The 20692-nt window shown below is 36.1% G+C and overlaps 2 protein-coding genes across 2 annotated transcripts in view; both read left to right on the forward strand.

Annotated features, from left to right (window-relative positions):
• The first annotated feature begins 210 nt into the window (after positions 1-210).
• Positions 211-13765, forward strand: LOC126822056 (uridine diphosphate glucose pyrophosphatase NUDT22). The gene is made up of 3 exons (XM_050550799.2): positions 211-906; positions 9963-10168; positions 11313-13765. Exons 1-3 carry the CDS (start codon positions 379-381, stop codon positions 11530-11532), a joined length of 954 nt encoding a protein of 317 aa, XP_050406756.1. The 5' UTR covers positions 211-378; the 3' UTR covers positions 11533-13765.
• A 5719-nt stretch (positions 13766-19484) lies between these two features.
• Positions 19485-20692, forward strand: part of LOC126821426 (muscle-specific protein 300 kDa) — a 187512-nt gene continuing 186304 nt past the window's right edge. The window contains exon 1 of the mRNA XM_056100862.1: positions 19485-19575. The gene's annotated coding sequence lies outside the window, so the exon portion shown is untranslated. The remainder of the gene's footprint in view (positions 19576-20692) is intronic.

The raw sequence follows: 20692 nt of genomic DNA on the forward strand, positions 1-20692 counted from the left end.
TTATGGTGTTTATGTCTGTAATGCGTATTACGTGAGATAAACAATAAAATAAATCTCACTGCATTTTATTTCCATTACAACAAAATCCATTACTAATATTAACAGTAGGGGGGATTTCCAACAGTCCATCAGCCATATACTGCAATGCATTTGTTTTTGTTTTATTTCTGTATATACTTTCCCAAGAGCAAAACAGACAAGTTTATGGGCCTAATTTCAAAATGTTGTTTAAATGTTTTTTATTTTGTCACTATTATTATTTTAACGGAACAAGATACTCAATTTGTCTTGCACTTCGAAATTTGAGTGTGACTTGACTTGTTTTCCATAAAATGTAATATGGCCTGAACACGTAGTAACTAGTATGTTGTAGAATAAATGCTCAAAAGATCTTCAGTTTTGTACCCTGTGTGTTATCTACCTTTCATAGTAATGGATCCCGACGTAAGCATTATTTATTGTGTCCGCCATTCACAGTTTCGTTCAAGGGATCGGATAGCAGTGTGTCTTGATAAAGAATATAACAGAAAGTCTTTGCCACAAAAATTAGATGAAGCCATGGAGGATGTATGGAAGCAAAGAGTGGACACAAATCCTAAATTGTACAATGGTACCAAATTTAGACTGGATTCGGTGAAGGAAGAAGATGGAGGGGTCGTTAAGATTAATTTAGGTGTTACCTGCTACAAAGAATATTTAGGAACAAATTGGTCCCAGGAACCAAAACTCTTGCAAGAATACGGGTGGGAAAAATATAAAAACGCCCAGGCTTGTCTTTCAGACCCTCTTGGAGTGGGGTCACTTGTGGTTACTTCTGATAACCAGGTAATATTTTTACACCGAAGTAAATATTGTGGAGAAGCACCAGATTTATGGGATATACCCGGAGGTCATGCGGAACCCGAGGTAAAATAATCTGACATTTACAACTTACAGCAAAACAGTCACAGACCATTTTTATAATTCAATGTTTATCTTTTTGTACTAAGTGTCAGTCAAATTTTTAATAAGATACTATAGGACCAAAAATCAATGTTATATAAGAATACCATACATTATAAAATTTTAAATAATGGATATTAAAGTAGCTAAGTCTCCAACTCAGTATCATCCAAAATCTTCAACATTGAAAAACACAATTTATTTGTCAATTTAAATCAACTTTGATGGTGTGACCTTACCGGTAAAAGATGGGCTTCTGATTTATTATATACTAATATTTGTGACTCTCGTTTGTCTGTCTGTCTGTCTGTTCGGGATTGTCGGCCACACTAGGTCTGGCCCGAGTCTGAAATTTGGGGTATAGGGGTAGCTCGGACCGGGGAGTAACATAGGCCAGGTGGCGTTAGTCTACCACTTTCGGTTTCGGGGTTATGACCCCCGAGCGAAGCCGGGCATTCTTCTAGTATCCTATATTTAAGACAAAATAAACATTACCATTGGTACACGAATCGTGTACCATAATGCGTTTCAACGCCATTTGTAACAAGGGACTCGAAGAACAAGGCTAGACATATTTCACAAGTCATGTCAAACGGTGACCTCATATTCTTATCTGGAGAGCATGCACAATAAATACTATCTATGTAGACTGGATTAACCAGACATTAGAGATTGCCACTCGATTGAGACTTCTGGCGAATTTCGCCGAACATAATTGATTTGTTGCAACCCATTTGTGTCAGTTTCTAGGTCCAAATATTAGCGATTTAGCTCCTTTAAACCCAAATGCGATATTGGATTTAAGTATTGAACTATTAAAATACTGTATATCTCCATGGATAATGTTATATAGTGATAAGTCTAGTTACATAAGTAGTTAATTGTGGTCTGAATCTTAGTTAAGCTTGAAAGAGTTACCTCCCTTTAACTGTCTTTGCCTTTGATTTATAAAAAGAATTATTGATGTTTCTACTTTGTATGAGTGATCTGCCCTTGGGGGAAGAGAATAAACATGTGGATCATTGAATGGTGTTTTCTTTATTGAGAGTTAAAGATTGAGAAATAGTGACACCCCCAGTGGGATTAAACCCACATAACATGGTGGAGATGCCAGATCTTTCCCTGAAGTAACTTTATAGTCATTGAATTTGAGTGGATGCCATGACTTTTCTTTGATTGAATTGGATTTGATTTTTATTTTGTGCCAGCCAAACTCGCCTGGTTTGAGTCAAGCCCAGCTTTAACTTTTCAGGCTGCTTACAGCTTAATTAGGCCTATCACTGTGAATATTCGCATTGTCATTGTGCGAAAAGACAATTATTGTGCCTATTTGTGGTTGCAGTTTGACTTTGTTCAAGAACATTTTTATCATTTTCATTGTGAAATTTTGGTGAGGTATCCTAGTTCGTTTGTAGTATTCCACTTCATTGAATTATTAGCCTAGATCTAGACATGAACACTGCCAAGAATCAGTTAGACCTAATTTAGCCTGTCATGCCTTTTATAAACATTAAAGCAAAGATGCAGTAATATGAATGATGACGAATGAAAATGATTACAAACTTTTGTGTAGATGAGCTCAGATCAGATCTTATTTACAAGCTGAACAATTTCAACTTCCAGTTTTTAAAATCATTGAATGTGTGCTGTGTCCAGTGACATTTGATTCATTTTCAACTCCCTAGCGATTCCTGTTACATGTGCTGTTTCGAAAGGAGTGCAGTGACATTTTCATCCATTTTAGCTTTTATAACAACATTAATTTGATATTCTGTGTTTTATAAAACTATTAATTTAATTTACAGAACTGTTTAGTAATATTTAGTCAATTTGTCCAAAACTATATTGTCAACTCCTTGATATGTAATATTTGTTTTCTTGTAGGAATCAATTGCATGTTACTAATCAAAATTTCTTTTCAGGTTTAAGTTTTATGATTTAAGTGTAGGCCTATTCTTTTATGTTATTTTTTGGCCTAATATTTCTCTTCTTATTATCTGCAATGGAGAAAATGATTGATCGGTTCGATGGGTCTGTTATTGATAGGGATACTGCAAGAGCCCACATTCTTAGCTTTGAGGATTACCTCAACCATCAAGATATTGCTATTGACGATGAAGAATTTGAGCACATATCACAACTGTTTAAGCAATCGCTCAAGGGCAAGGCTCGTCTTTGGATAGAGGACATTGAATTTGATTCTTACGCTAGTTTGAAAGACCAGTTCATTGACAAGTATTCCTCAACTAAAACTAAACTTGGATTGTGTAGCCAATATTCCAATATTCAATATGATTGTTCATTGTCACCTAGTGACAATTTAGATAAAATCAAGAAATTAGCGAATCAGTTAGGTTATAATTTGTCACAAGTTAGGGATAAATTTATATCTATTTTACCAACCAACTGTAAACAGGCTGTTATTATGGCAAGTTCAGATGACACAACTGCACAAGCACTTGCGTTTCAAGCTCAACGCTATTTTGATGTGGGTAGTAATTCATCACCAACTACAGCTGTTAAAGAGGTTTCCTTTAATTTGTCTGAGAATTTGTCCAGTTTACGATTGCAATCCCAGAATTCCCATAGTCCCCAAAGGAGAACCCCAGCACATTCTGATTCCAGCAGAGACAAATCTCATTCACCTTTCCGGGTTCAACGACCTAAAAGTCCCTCAAATTCTAGGCTGCGCAATTCACAGTCACCCTTTAGAAATAACAGTCCAATACGTCAGTCGAGGCGTGTTATATTTTGCGATTATTGCCTCAATCCGGGTCACACATGGAGATCCTGTTTTGCTCGGCAAGATGATCTTATGAGTAGGCGTAGACATTTGTCACACTCTTTCAACCCTACTAGTTATCAGTCACCTTATACGTCAGATTTTCAGTCGCAGCCTTCTGCTGTTGACAGACAGGGTTTTCGACAACCTGGTGGATCATCTAGGCCACAACGCTCAGATCAACGCACACATAGTTCTCGCAAGGATTTTTGAATAGGGGAATATTTGATAATAATGCTCCACAAATATTCCCCCAACTCAATCATCTAGCCAAACATGTTTCAAAGGACATTAACTCGGATGTCATTCTTCAGTTAAGTCCCTTTAATTACTGTAAGGGTAGTTTATCAGATAGAAAATCTGTGCTTATTTTATTTGATAGTGGTGCTTCTAAATCACTTATTTCACAATCCGTTGTTAATTCTTCTCCTTATTTGTCAAGTTTACCTGTACATAAGTTAGAAAAATGTTTGGAATTTCGTATGGGTAATGGTCAAATGTTAAGTTGTTCAACTTTCATGTTTATACAAGTCGTTATTCAAGGTTATTCGTTTCATTTAAAGGTTTATGTTGCCCCACATTTAGTGGGCATTGATCTTATTTTTGGTCAGGATACCTTATCAGAGTTACAAGGTTCCTTACATTTTGAGGATAATGTATTTCGGTGTAAGCCTAAAAGAGTCAACTTTTCCCCAACACACAATGTGTACATTAAGCCAGGTCATACACGCTATGTCGCCTTATATGGTCATGTCCCAGGTCTTTATAGGAATCGTGAGGTCCTTCTTCAGAAGAGATCAGATAACACATGTTCATCGTTTATACTCGCTACTTTACAGCGTAACAGAGCTGTTGTTCCCATATCAAACCCTGGTAGTAAAACTCTTCACCTTAGGCAATCTCATCCTTTGTTCTATTTCAACACAGGTACTGTTTTTGTGTGTGATTCCTCAGATTTTGTTCAACGTGCAGAACAATATTCCCACCTTAAGAAGGATGATCCTTTATTGCAGTTATCAGAAGATGAGATTTTACAACAGCAAATTAACTTGTATGATAATTGTATTTTGTCACCTAATGAGGAGAAAGATTTTCAAAGACAACTATCCCAAAGCAGAGAAGCATTCAGTCTTTATGGTGAGATTGGCCATTGTTCTAACATTGAAGTTGACATTAATGTTAATGACCCTCGTCCATTTTATATTCGTCCATATCATACCACTGAATCAGATAAAGAGGTTATCGATGCTGAACTTGATAAATTAGTAAAATTGGGTATTATCGCCGAGGGTCACCAATCGTACACCTCTCCTGTTTTAATTCTCCCTAAAAAGGGAACTACAGATAAACGTGTTGTAGTTGACTTTCGTCACTTAAATAAGCGCATTAAGAGGTATAACCATCCATTCCCTTTATTATCATCTACCTTGCAAAGAATTGGTCATGCTAAACCCACAGTTATCAGCTGCCTTGACCTTAAGTCTGCTTTCTTTTCTATGCCCCTTTCACAAAATGCTCAACAATACACGGGTATATCGTCCTATCACGGAGGTCGCCACTTTTACTTCAAGCGCTTAACACAAGGCTTAAGTGTATCCCCTGCTATTTTTCAAGCCGAAATTGATAGGATTCTCTCTCAAGTACCTGACAGCCGTCATTACTGTATTGCTCATCACGACGATATCATTGTATTTAGTAAGGATGTCCAGTCACACAGTAGTCACTTACAGGCTGTCTTTCAAGCACTTATTGATAATGGACTGAAGATTTCTCCTCGTAAATGTTCGTTCTTCAGAAATCAAGTTGTGTACATGGGTCATTTAATTAAGATTAATAACGAAGGACTTGTTACCCTCCAACCATTGGCAAATCGTTGCCAGGCAATTCAACATCTTGTTCGTCCTAAGTCTAGTAAAGAAGTTCGCAGGTTTATAGGAGCCGTTAACTATGTCTCAAACTTTCTGCCAAGGCTACAAGAAGTTATGCAGCCCCTTCATCAGATTTCTTCCAAGAGATCTAAATTTTCATGGACCGAAGAACATGAAAAGGCTTTTCAAGATGTAAAATATCTTCTTACTAACCCACCTGTTTTGTACCTCCCGACTGCAAATGGTCCCTTGAGTCTCTATAGCGATACATCTCGATCAGCTACTGGATCGTACATTACACAAATCATAAATGGTAAGGAGCGCATATTGGGTTATTATTCTAAGAAGTTACCTCCGGCATGTAAGAATTACAGTGTTACCGAGTTGGAAATGTTTGGTCTTCTCATAAACATCACAAATTTCCAGTACTTACTCAAAGGAGTTGAGTTTACTGCTTATGTTGACCACTCTGCAATAGTTCAACTTCTGTACTCCAAGAAAGAGCCTTGTTCTCAACGTCTCACTAAGTTAATTGTCAAACTATCCCAATATTCATTCAAAATCTTCTATAAAAAGGGAACTGAATTAGTCTTAGCAGATTTCTTATCAAGGAGTTCAACTGATACAGACGATGAAATTGATCAAGTTGTGCCCACTGCTTTTACCCTTTCTGAGCTCGCATTTCCTGTTACTCAGTCAGCAAGTCGCCCGGTTACACGGCAATATGCAAAACAGAAGCAAATCGCCATTCCCGAACTCTTCCCCAAACCTTCCACACGCACTACTACCGTTAGTCAACCAACTTCTAGTACTTCAACTGAAATCCCCTCTTCCATTGTGTCTTCCAATAATATCTCTTCACAGTCAAGGAATTCTAGAACTCACCAGTCAAAATCTCAACAGAACTCTTCCATTCCCCTTCCCTATATACGCCAACCAAGCCAGAATGCTGTCCCACCTAAACCACCACCAGTTCTCGCCGACACACAAGTATCTTCCTCTAATGATTCTATACCTGAATCTCGTCTGGTCGATAAATCAGTAGACATTGATATAGATGGTGATACTCCCATTGATCTCTGTATTCCTCCCAAACCCCTCATCCACAATTGTGAACGGCTGGTCACTAATCATTTCCCAAGACAAGCTGAATTGGATAAGTTGTACAATGTTATTAAGCGTAAAATCATCAGAGACTATAATTTGACATTCGATCAAAATAAGCTTCGGCTTGAACAAGCGTCTTCTCCCCAATTTAAGCCTATCTATGATTATTTGTCCCACAATATATTGCCCAGTGATCGCAAAGCTGCGAAACGTCTCAAACTCCAAGCAGAAGAGTACATTTTAGCAGAGCATATTTTATTTCGTCTTCTCCTACCCAAGGATGATCGCTTTACTCTTCAACTTGTCATTCCTGAGTCAATGTGCACAAATTTGATACATCAGTATCATGATAGCCAGTTGTGTAATCATCAGGGAATAGTTCGGACTTATTTGACTATGCGAAAGCTCTTCTACTTTCCCAACATGTTTCAGAGGATCGCACAGTACATTAATACATTTTCTACTTGCCAGAAATTCAAACCCAAGACAGATAAAACCAGAACATTTCATCCTAGGATACCTGAAGAATACAATGTTTTTGACAAACTTAGTATTGATTTCAAAAGCATGCCTGCATCCATCTCTGGTTTTAAGCATCTTCTAGTTATATGTGATGAGATTACTCGCTTCATCATTTGCGTCCCAACTAAGTCAGTTGACGCCGAAACAGTGTGTGAAGCTTTAATCCAGAAAGTAGTCTGTCTCTTTGGTCCCCCATCTGTCATAGTAACAGATGCAGCTGCAAGTTTCATCGGAAAATTGGTTACCTCTCTTTGTACAACACTTGGTATTAGTCAAAAAGTAATTAGTGTTGCAAATCATGGTAGTCTTCTGGCAGAACGCCACATTAGATCAATCTCTGATTTTCTCAAGGTTAACTTAAATCAGTATGGAACTGATTGGGTCAGATATGTGTCTCCCTGTTGCTATGCTTACAATTCTTTTGTTTCACCACAGTTAGGTGACTTTTGCCCTTACGAGTTGGTATTTGGTAAGAAGCCCAAAAACTTACCCATCTTCGTTGGCAATTCGATGGAGTTTGTCGTTCATATTTCGAGTATGTTTCCCATTTAAAGGACAAGTTTGATCATATTTCTAAGACTATGCTTGAATTACAAAGATGTCAACAGGAATCTCAGAATATCAGTATTGCACACACCCTCAGTAAAAATCCTATTTACGGATTGGGCCAGTTAGTTTATGTACTCAAACCGTCATCATCAAGCCTTACTTCAAATTCACGTAAAATCAAAGCTGATTGGTGTGGTCCTTTGGTTGTGCATCAAATTCTTGATCGAACCCATTACGTTCTCTCTACGTTGGATGGTAAGGTCCTACAGGACGTCTATTCGATTAATCGGTTAAAACCATGTTTTGTTAGGTCTCCTAATTTTGAGACAAAAATTACCCACATTGATCAACTTCAGAAAGAGTTAGGTAATATTCCTAACAATGACAATCTTACTGTTTTAACTGAAACTAATCAATGTTTCATTACGGATGAATGTGATGTTATCTTACCTAGATTTGATGAGAGTGATATTGTTTCTAATAGGTCTACAAATCCTATTAATATTTGTCATTATCTTCCAAATAGTACAAATAATCATAATATTGCTTATGTAGATAAGTTATCACACTATCAGTTATCAGAACAATGTAAGATGTTACAGGAAATGTCTAATGTGTCTTCTATGGAACTGCATAAAGCTAGGTTCAAATGTGGTTCATTGCAAGTTTTGATAACTACCTCTAATGTCAAGAAAGGTCAAACTTCTTCCTGGATACCAGTTAACTCATCTCCTGTTTTGTTTAATGTAGCCAATGGACTTATCAATGATAATAAACTACAAGTAACTGGTAGCCTAAGCAAATATCAAACCTTGTTATAATAATTATTGTTTTACATTCATTTGAGGATTATAACATAAGTGTTATTCTAACATCTCTGAATCGTGTTTATTCATAGACCCACCTGTATCGCATATTTTAGAGCAATCTTTTCTTGGTAATATATACTACATGCTTTTGGGGGTTTTGGAGCACTTGAATAAACCTATTCTGATTTGTTTACTCATTTTTTTTGATGTCTTTGATTTGTTCAAAGTTTCATGCCTTGTAATATATGTTACACATTAGTATTTTTAAGCACTTATACAAACATAGATGATATGTATTGTCAAACTATTTTTTCCAAAAACTGTGTTTTTGACTTAGGAGGGAGGGATGTTATATAGTGATAAGTCTAGTTACATAAGTAGTTAATTGTGGTCTGAATCTTAGTTAAGCTTGAAAGAGTTACCTCCCTTTAACTGTCTTTGCCTTTGATTTATAAAAAGAATTATTGATGTTTCTACTTTGTATGAGTGATCTGCCCTTGGGGGAAGAGAATAAACATGTGGATCATTGAATGGTGTTTTCTTTATTGAGAGTTAAAGATTGAGAAATAGTGACACCCCCAGTGGGATTAAACCCACATAACAATAACATACACATTAAGTTTGCAAGGCTTCTTTTGGAAGATATACATGTAGATTGTATGTGTATAATAAAACACTCCAAACTATTCATTATAATGTGGTTTCTCGTACACCGGTGTCGTTTCCAAGCATTATTTATAGTTACTGTCCTTGATCACTTATGGCCGATTTAATTATTTATAATGTGGTTTCTGTACACTGATGTCTTAATTTCCCAAGAATTATTTTCCGAGTCATTGTCCTTGATCACTTATGGACGCTTCAGTGGCTAAAGTTGCCACCCAATCGCCTTGAAATCTATCGACGGTGTCTATGGTCATGAGGCGAGTCCTATTAATTTGCACAGATTTTTAGTTTGGTTCTTCAGAGTTTTTGTATGTCGATGATCACATTGAAAACAAATTGTGAAAATTCTAACAACTATAAATTGACTTAGCATTTATTGACAGTATTTCTTTCATGAAACAACGAAGACTATTGGTTTTAATCAATAGTTTTCTGACAATAGTTAGATGATTCGAATCCTTTTCCCTTTGATAACTTAAAAAAGCATTAGATGCACAGCTCATAGAAAATACAAAATTACAGTGTATAATCAATTTGGGGTTCTTTATGTTTTTTAAAATGTATTCTATTGTTCATTTTTATGTGTTATTATTTTTTATTATATCTTCAGCAAGTTATCGATGTATAACAAATACTTGGACACTACATGTATATTATAATACACTTGAAATAACTTAAATTGAAACATAATTATGACTTTATACTTTAAATCTTTAGGAATTGGTTGGAAAGAAACAATTTGAAGAAATTGAATTAACTTCAATGAAACCTGAAGCTGTTGTTGATGAAATCTTTTCTTCCATCATACGAGAAATCCGGGATGAGGTGAACATTCCAGAATCCAGTCTTTCGAAGCCTAAAATGATTGGTATAGCCCGTAATACAACTAGCGCTCGTAGACCAAGTATAGAATTCTATGTTCAGTAAGCCCAGAGATATTTATTTTCTTTTTATGCTTGGAAATGACATTTGTTTTTAAAATTTGTAAGACCATTTCTACAAAATACAGGACGTACCTGAACAAGTAAATAAGAGAAATAACCTATACCTGTCGAATTCAGGTATTTAAACATGCATTATGCAAGAGCAAAATCTGCTTATTACAAGTCTTTCTTTAGGCCTGAAATGTTATCTAAATTATCAATTAGACATTAATTAACTTATCCAGACCATAATAAACTCTCGATGTCAAGGCTAGCCTTCGATGTTGGCTGGATTAGATTCCTATATGCCGCTAACGGCAAATTACCTTTACACTATGTAATTTTTAACTATTATAGCGAGAACTGCCATCTCGTTATCTTATCTCCCATAATGTATCTTTAATGCATGGCTTATTTAAACAAGCATTATGCAAGTGCTAAATCTCCCTATTGCAGATCTTTCTTTATGCCTTAAATGTAATATAAATTATTAATTAGATATTAATTAACTTACCAAGACCATAATCAACCCTCGATACCATTGAATACTCTAGATTTTTAACAGATTTCAATATGATTTGCGGTTGATGATTTAACGTAAAAATGGATAATTGAAACTTTGTTTATTATCGTAGCAATGACAATCAAGGCTACACTGTTATTGTACCCGCGATAACTAGGCTCACAGTGAAGTAATTTGACTAACATTTTCAACATAACTCAAGTATTTAATTCTTAAAATATGGGGATGGGGGGGGGGTGGATGGCCGAATGGTTAGCGCGTGCTGACTGTATCACAAGGTCTGTCATTGAGTCAACTAGCTTGATTTTGATTCCCCGGTTATACGTGACAAGGAGTAGGGTCGCCTGTTCAACCACGTTGGTTTTCCCGGGGTCCTCCGGTTTCTTCCCACCGCTAAAGACCCTTAACGCAAGCAAATTATTGAAACAATATTGAACCATATGTTCGTCCGAAATGACCTAGTTTGTGTGGAGTGGATGTTAACCCCATTTCTCTCCCTCTCTCTCTTTCTCTCCCTTTTAAAATATAATGTAATTAGTTTTGCAAAGTTTATCCTAACCTGTACATAAAGTGATAGAAAGTGTCGGATGTAAGTGTAAATTCCAATAACGACTATTTCAGATGCAGCAAATCCTCATCAGAAATCTTTTCCCTTTATAAACAAGGTAATCAAGCAGAAGCCGATGAATCGACAAATATCAGATTTGTACCCTTGAACAGAGTTGTAAAATTGGAAGAAAATGAAGTTGAATTTTGGAATGAATTGGCCCCATCTGCTAAAGGTTGTCTGATTTTATACAGGATTGCCACTGGCTTGTATGATGAACAAAACATAAGATGAGTAGCCATCGTAAAGTGTCATGGAGAGATATTTTAGATACAAATGCTTAGAGAAGAAGAACAAAGATTACATAGGGATCAACATTTCTGCATTACAAGCTGAAATCATGCTCTATTGTATCTATTTTTCTCACTTATTTTAACGTGATATATGATATATGTACATGGGTTTGATTACTACACTGCTTTGATTTGGGTCAAAAACATATTGTCGATTTGATTGAATTCCTCACATCGTAAAAATGTCACATCTATCGATTAAGCCAATGTTGAGATATATAACCGATTCTGTGTTCCACTAATGTTAAACATATTTTATAGTTCCCCGCCTTTCGAAGAAAGCAGGGGACTATTATAATGGGTTCATCCGTCTGTCTGTCTGTCACATTTTTGGGGACGAAATAACCCTCCTTCTAATTGAGCTAGAGTGTTTAAACTTGGTGTAGGTGTTTATTAGGTCAGTGCCTTGATGAGTTCGAAGATGAGCATTTTCTGCTTAGGGTAAGCAGAGATAAACAATTTGATTGGTTGATGCTTTGAGACGTGATAACTTTAGTTCTAATTAAGTGAGGGTGATAAACTTGGTGTATAGTTTCCTTACACCAATACCTTGACTAAGTTCCATAATGAGCATTTTCTGCTCAGGGTAAGCAGAGCGATAAGCAATTTGATTGGTTGAAACTTTGGAACACAATAACTCTCTTTCTAATTGAGCTAGAATGTTCAAACTTGGTGTAGGCGTTTATTAGATCAATGCCTTGATTGAGTTCGAAGATGAGCATTTTCAACTTAGGGTAAGCAGAGATAAGCAATTTGATTGGTTGATGCTTTCGGACATGATAACTTTAGTTCTATTTAAGTAAGAGTGGTGAAATTTGGTGTGTAGTTTTATTATATCAGTACCTTGACTAAGTTAGATAATGAGCCTTTTTTGCTCATGGTAAACAGAGAGATAAGCAATTTGATTGGTCTAAACTTAAGAACACAATAACTCTCATTCTAATTGAGCTAGAATGTTCACACTTGGCGTAGGTGTTTATTAGGGGAATGCTTAGGGAAGATGAGAAGCAGAGATAAGCAATTTGATTGGTTGATGCTTTGGGACACGATAACTTTAGTTCTGATAAAGTGAGAGTTCGGACACATGGTGTATAGTTTTATCACATCAATACCATGACTAAGTTCGATAATGAGCATTTTCTGCTCTGGGTAACATCTCTGCTTTTTTAATTGAGGTAGAGTGTTTAAACTTGATGGAGATGTTCATTAGGTGGATATCTTGACTGAGTTCAGTGATTAACATTTCGACCTAAAGCTAAGCAGAGCTAAGCAGAGCTAAGCAATTTCATTGGTCGATGCTTTGGGACAAGATAACTTTGATTCTATCTGATAGAGAGTGGTAAAGTATAGTTGATAATCAGTTTGATTGCTTGATACTTTTGAAAAAATAAATGTGTGATTAATTAAAATGTGTCATCTATTTATTTTGGGATTTCGGCGGGGGACAACAGCCTCACTGTTGGCTTGTTTTTCATTAAATGACAATAGGATGAGACATAAGGTTTGCAACTTAAAACGTCTTAAGAGCAAGTCTAATATTAAACTAAAATTAGTTATGAACGCCATCTTATATGCTTTATTTTGACGTGAGGTTTGACGTGAGGCTGGTCCGATCTTTAGATTCGTTCATTACTTCTGAGAACTATTTTTGTCAGATAATGGCTAGTTACAATCAGCCGTTTTCTTACCAGTGAAACAATAACTTATTACATTATGCTAAATTTTGAGAATGGAAAAAGCGTAGCAGTGGTAGACATCTATCAGACAACAGATTAGAATTTGTCCACAGATTATTTTTCGCCAACAACCCGATTTAGCATTGGGCAAGAATATCAGCGCACAGCATAAGATTCCTTAATCCGCAAAATTGCATCGGCCGTGTTATCCCCATAATAGTGTGCAGGGTTGCCTTATGCAAATATATACGCATGATCAAAGCATATATTTCATGATAATCTATCAAACAGAAAACATGCAGCCTACTATACATTGCTTATGATTAAAAATAACTGACAAGTATGGTTAACAACTTGTCTCTATACATGTATTTTTGGAAAAGGTGTAGAAACATTGTTTATTTTATAAATTAGTTTATCTATTTTTCATAGAGAGAATATATTTTTTCTATTAACTTCAATTTTATGAAGTTGGGTATAAATTATTTATAAAAATAGATTTTGCCTAATTGTTTTTTATTCAGTTATACCCACTGACTCCGCACATTATCTTTTAAAATGTAACCAAACAAGTCAACGTTAATAAAAACCATCTTATTGAAAACAAAGATAAAAGTAGTAACGATACGCAAGGATGACTTGATCACAGCAACACCTTGTGATGTTCAACTAGTTAAAAGAAGACGGGACGATTTGCCTAATTCGTGCTCCGTAGACCTATATCTATGCAAATGCAAGAAATATAGGGTTTGTATATTCGCGGGATTTCTTCTGTAGACCCCGCTTCCCCCGCTTTTATTTTGGGATAATTGAAGCAGAAGGAGGAACTTCGTATTAGTCATTCTTATGACCGATCAGTGAACATCTGTAGACAGAACCATTAGAAAAAATACAGAAACAATAACCCGGGGGGTTTCCGGGATGGTTTCACCTCGCTAGTGGTGCCAGAAGACGCGGGGCCTGGCACGGATCAATGTCTATTCGTTCGGGTGTTACGAAAAACCGAGATCCCGTGTATACGTTGGTGCGCCCGTAAAAGATCCCTTGACAGTTGGAATTCAATTGCTGCCAAGGCAAAATTTCGCGAATTTGCACACTGTACGGCGAAAGCGTGTCTTTATTACTCCGCTTGTGCAGAAAAGTACCCCATTTTCATTCAATCGTTATATACCAACACAGAGCTATGTACAGTCCTATTCAAAAGACGTAATTATTTAGTACAGTGATTGTATAACACTCAAATTCTAAAGAAAGCGGCTGACTTGCTAAGTCTCTAACTCAATATCATCCAAAACCTACGGCAATAAAAACACGAATTATTTGTCAATTTTAATCAACATTGGTGTTGTGATCTTACCGGGAAAAGATGGGCCTCTCATATTCAATATTTATGACAAAATAAACATTTCAGCGCAATTTGTAACAAGCGACTCGGAAGAACGAGGTTAGACATAATTATTCCAGAAGTCGTGTCAAACGGTGACCCCATATTCTTATCTGGAGAGCATGTGCAATAAAGACTATCAGTGTAGACTGGAATATCCAGGCGCTCAATTCGATTGAGAATTCTGGCGTATTTCGCCGGACATAATTGCTTTGAAATTAGAGTAAAAACGGAAACGACTGAATGTAAATCAGTTTATTTACATTCATGTTACATTATTATATACGTTGCGACCATTTGTGTCAATTTGTAGGTCCCAAATATTAGCGATTTAGCTACTTTAAGAGAAAAGAAACATGCGTAAGTTAAAAGTAAAATGAATATCTCGGAGTCTTTTACATTCACGAAAACTATGGTAACCGTAAGAATGACGAAAGAATGTATATCAGAACAGCTTTAGACATTTTAGAGAGGTGTGTGAAGAAGCTAAGAAAGAAAATCACTAAAGTTTTTAGAAATACAACCCCCGCTAGGCTGTGAAGTGATTCATTATTCAAAGGAAATAACGCGCCACAGATGGACATTTTATTATATAATTTTGCAGACATGAAATAGTTGGAAAACAACGTACACAATAATAATTACAGCCCTTTCGTACAGAAAATTATTCATACCAAACCCAAAGAACTATTTCAGAAGAAAACCCTATTATGCTCTATACACTGATCCCTGGATTGAGAGACCCCCAGTTGCGAGCAAGCGCGTACGGGCTCGATGAATGTAAGGGGGGCAGAACCTGAATTGCCCCTCAAAAATAATTGCGGGTTACAGATGGTGGTGCGGGTCGTCTGCCAGAGGCGAAGGCGCAGAGCGTACCATGTAGGAACCCCCCCCCCCCACCCCCTTAAAGATAATTTGAAAAATTTGACGGTCGCAGACACGTTTTCCTGGGGCGAATCGTGATAGTGGGAACCTAGCATTAAGACGGTTGTGTTAAAACGTCTTCTATTTCTATGTAACACCTCACTGGTTTGCGCAAATAAAATTAATTGTCAGACAGTTTATGCCCCTATTTAAAAATATAACAGATATTTGAGTAATGTCCTTGTTGAATAAGTATGCCAATAATAATATATAATATAAAGAAGACGATGAGTGAATGTGTATAACATCTGCGATAAATAAATTCATTATTTATACATTTGGAGCATGACGTAATTTTTTAATAACCAGAAGTCTTTATGAAGGGTGTTTCACGTTTCGCCGGTGTCCTTTTATCAAGATAAATCTAGAAATATCAGATAAATCTATACATAAATAATGATCCCGTGATGCATAGGCGTACGAGCTCGATGAATGTTTGAAAATTTAACCCTGTGTTCCTTATCTATCAAAAAATGCACTTAGCACTATCAGTTATGCCCAGTTCAAACAACAAGCGGTTTTCATGAAAAATACGCCCATATTTTCCAAGAAATGTATGGGGAAGACGTAAAATCAATAGGGCTCATCCTCTCATTCGAGATCTTTTGATTTAAAACATATTTGTTAAGTTTCATCAGAATGGGACAACAATTGACGCCCCTCTGGACGTCTTAAAAATTCATACATATTCCACATCTCTTGCGTAAAAAGCAGGGGCTATAGCTCTGAAATGTGAGGTCTGCTGCGTACCAACTTTTGATCCGTAACTCAGTTTAAGTTTCATCTCATGAATCGGACAAAAATGGTAGCCCCAGGAAGGTCCACAAACTTCATTCATATTTCACATTTTGATTAAAAGGCAGGGGGCCAATACGCACCAAAATTGAACTCATCCAAGAGTTAGTGATACTCGTGTTAAGTTCATAAACGGATAAAACATCTGACCTCTAGATGATCCACAACCTTGGATTGTCATGGCCATTTGACTGAAAGTTTCGGTCCGATTTTCAGGGAATTCATAATTATGATGTAACAGTGATAGATTTGAACAGTTTTGGAAATAAGATAAAAAAATAAAAAAATGGTGACCACAAGCTAAAAATGTCTAGATCTTTCGGTGGCCCTTATAACGTCCTACTTTTCTGCACCGTAAGATGGTGTGCAATATAAGAAATTCTGCGCGGGCAGCGGCGCTAGGCTTCTTTTATATTAAATTCCAAGTGTCCCATCCGAACGAGTAAACACTGTCTTTGTCACTGTTAGGTGTTACTCGACCAACGCCGGGATCGAAACACTGCACACTGGTTAGCGAGCCAGTGCTTTACGCACTGAGCGACCTTGACTCTTTTGGACATAGAGCACTAGACTTTGGTTCTCAAAATCTCCCAGCCTTTGAAGATTTGGAAAAATAACAAAAACAGGGCCTTAACATTGAGACAAAGAGCAGGTTACTCCGGTTTCTTTCTACTTCCCGATAGCCACTTAAATTATCTAAATAAAAACGAACAATTCGATGTGCCGTTAATGTCACAATTTTCTCTATCTCTCAATACTATAAATACATTGTATATCTAATCATGTATTGCGGTTCCAGAGGTTGAAATACATAGTTATCTCCCATTGATTACTGCTCGTTTTTCAACGATAAACATAATATTCTATCTATTCAATTCACTTTTTAATTTCATGCAGTGATCACATAAACTCTTGTCGAAACAGATAGATAGATATAACCCCCTGTTATATATATAGATATCGATTGATGACACACTGAAGACGTTTTTTTTTTCTCTCGCGGGCTACAATATACAGACACATTGTTGAAACAGATAGGGTCCCTGAAGCGTTTTGCATTACAAACGTTATAAGTGAAGGTCGAAAATATTTTTCGGATCGCATCTGAAGGAATAAATGAATATATTAAAAATACCTGGACCTTGAGAATATACTGTCCTTATTCCTTGCTATGAGACGTATTTATCGACATCCGGTAATCTATATCCAGTGGGTAAACTCGCCCATTGCATATTAACTACTTTTAAAATATAGCAACGAGAAAATATAATAGCAAATAAAGAAAAATTAAACAAAAGGATTTCTTAATATAGTCCTATATATCTATACAAAAAGGTCATTTGCTATTAAAGATTTAGGTTATGAGTATCATCAGCTCGGTAAGAGGGGGACTATACAAATTTATTATGAAGAATTTAAATCAATGTGATTTCAATTCAATTTCTAAACACTATAACAAACACTACATGTTAAATAAATCCATCACTAGTATAGTTAATATTTAGTTATGAATAACTTATGTTCGTGTTTTGTTTTATATATACGAGACCGATTTTGCACATTTAACATGACTTAAAATAATAAAAACATTTCATGTAATTGATTTTTCTGGTACATTCATTGAATGTTGCCGAATGAAGATAAAATAATATCAAATATTTACCAATCTGATTAAAATAGTTCTATATTTAGTTTCGTTTTTTATACTTTCAATTGCCTACACTAGTGTAGTAAAGACAAGTAAAATAAAATTTGAACTATAAAAAACGTAAAGAAATAGGATCTGTGTTTTAATCAGATTGAATATTTACCATACATCCATTATAATTGACCTCATCACGGACCTTATAATATAATACATTTATATTCCTTAAAGGAACCAAATCGCTAATTTGACACAAATGGGTCGCAACGTATATTAGTGTAATATGAAGGTATATAAACTGTTTACATCAAAAAAAGAGAGAAATGGGGTTTAACGTCCACTCGACACAAACTAGGTCATTTCGGGACTATCGTATGGTTTAATTTTATTTCAATAATTTGCTTGCGCATAAAACTAGGGGTCTTTAGCAGTGGGAGGAAACCCGAGGACCCGGAGAAAACCCACGGGGTTAGGCGACCCTACTCCTTGTCACGTACAACCGGGGATTCGAAACCACGCCAGTCGACTCAATGACAGACTTTATGATACAGCGCGCGCACGCTAACCATTCAGCCATCCAACCCCCCCCCCCCCCGTTTACATCAAATCGTTTCTGCTTTTACTGTAATTTCTAATCAGTCATATGTTCGACTAAATGCGTCAGAAGTCTCAATAATTGAATGGCAATTCCTAGCATCTGGTGCAGTCTACACCGAAGGATTTATTGCGCATGCTCTCCAGATAAGAATGTGGCGTCACCGTGTGACATAACTTGTGGAACATGTCTAGCCTCGTTCTTCGAGTCCCTTTGTTACATATGGCGCTGGAACGCATTATGGTACACGATTCGTGTACCAATGGTAAACTTTATTTTGTCTTAATTTCATAATTAGAGATAATTAGAAGCCCGTCTTTTCCCGGTAAGATCACAACATCAATATTGATTTAAATCGACAAATAATTCGTGTTTTCATATATTCGTGTTGGATGATATTGAGTTAGAGATAGCTTCTCCAAATTATTCAAATTGATAGGCTAAATTTTTGTATCCTGGCTGAATATGTTCAAAGTTTCTTTAGATTCAACTCATTTGTTTCTCAGTTTATAACTAAAAATAATACTTAGTATTTACAATGCAATTAACAATCAATCCTTTATTTCCGTCCCTTCTTTTATTTTGTACTTTGGTTTATTTGTGCAGTGTCAATTAAATTACATTTTAAATAAAATATTAAACAGCATCCATCTGAGTTGCACCTTTAAACTATATTTGAATTGTTTTCTTTATGTTAATGAATGGAACATATGTTTTATGGGTTTGACCAAATATCCAGCTTGGTCCACTAAAGCGAGGCACTAATATACGGTCTGTTATAATAATCATGTCGGGGTTTCAAAGGAAAGTTTATTTCAATATACCATAACCGCCCGCCCGATATACCACAACTATAATTCAATAAGCGCCACCAAACGGAATAGGTCACGCACAATATGTGCGCGCAGTTATATATTGACAGTTGTTAACGAGGCAACGTGAACAAGCCAATGCGCAACTAAAAGGTATGTATGCTTAATTAATAATGATAATTGACTATCTAGACATTACATTTGAAGAATTTAAAGTTCCATTTTATGTCATTAATGATTTCATTGCCTGTTATTAACCATATCAGCATCCGCAATCAGTGTAAACTGCCGAAACCGCTTGAAGTAAACACACTACTTTGTTAGAAATTGACATGGCCCGCGCGTGAGCTCTACTGTACAGTGCATTATGTCTATTAGAGTTTACACATTAAATAGAAAACTATAGTAATAATTTGGAAGTAGATATTGCTGCAGTAACTATTGATCTTGTGAGTTGCATAAAGAATACATATTGCGTTTTGTGGAGCAATGCTTTTACGAAATCTACCAACTTTATCGTGAGGTATTCTGCATGGTTTATTTTAAAAACTTCATTCCAAACAAGCCAGTGCATGCTCGTAGTAGTGTACTTAATATTTTGTATGCAGATAAAGATATGTCAACAAACCGTAATAGTATAGCTTGTGACAAGATTTATTATAATTTTATTGTGGCCTTTTCAGAAGGTACTGGTACAGTGTTTATGTTTTGAACTCTTATAAAATATTACCAGCAATGGGTGGAGTTGTTTGTACAAGCATAAGTGCAGTACCCGTGCATCATAAAGAAATTAATTAGTAAGAGCAGGAAACAGTTTTTCCTGTTTCAAGGATATTTCCTGGGATATATATATATATTATATATATATATACCACAGCAATAAGCTTAAAATATTTATCATTTATATTTAAATCTATGGATTTATTATTGGAATCGCCCATGGTTTTAAAGAGATTACGAGCCGTAGTGACTCAATTAGTAGGAGGCTTACTTGCTAACCAGACGGTCTCGGGTTTGATCCCGGTGTTGGTCGAGAAAGATCCTCAGGTTTTTCAGGTGCAGTTTCTCCTTTGTCAGTTGTGCTCGATGCAGGGCCTGACAAGGAACAGTGTCTAGTAGGTTGGATGGGACAAAAAACTGAGGTCCCATTTACACATTGGCGTGCACTTAAAAGAACCCATAACAGTTGAATTCAATACAAGTTTATTCCATAGTGCCGTTGTCTGAGCAAAATTTACCTCAGTGCACACTGTATGGCATATGCCTGATT

Source organism: Patella vulgata, chromosome 5 (assembly GCF_932274485.2).
Source record: "Patella vulgata chromosome 5, xgPatVulg1.2, whole genome shotgun sequence".
Lineage (NCBI taxonomy): Eukaryota > Metazoa > Mollusca > Gastropoda > Patellidae > Patella > Patella vulgata.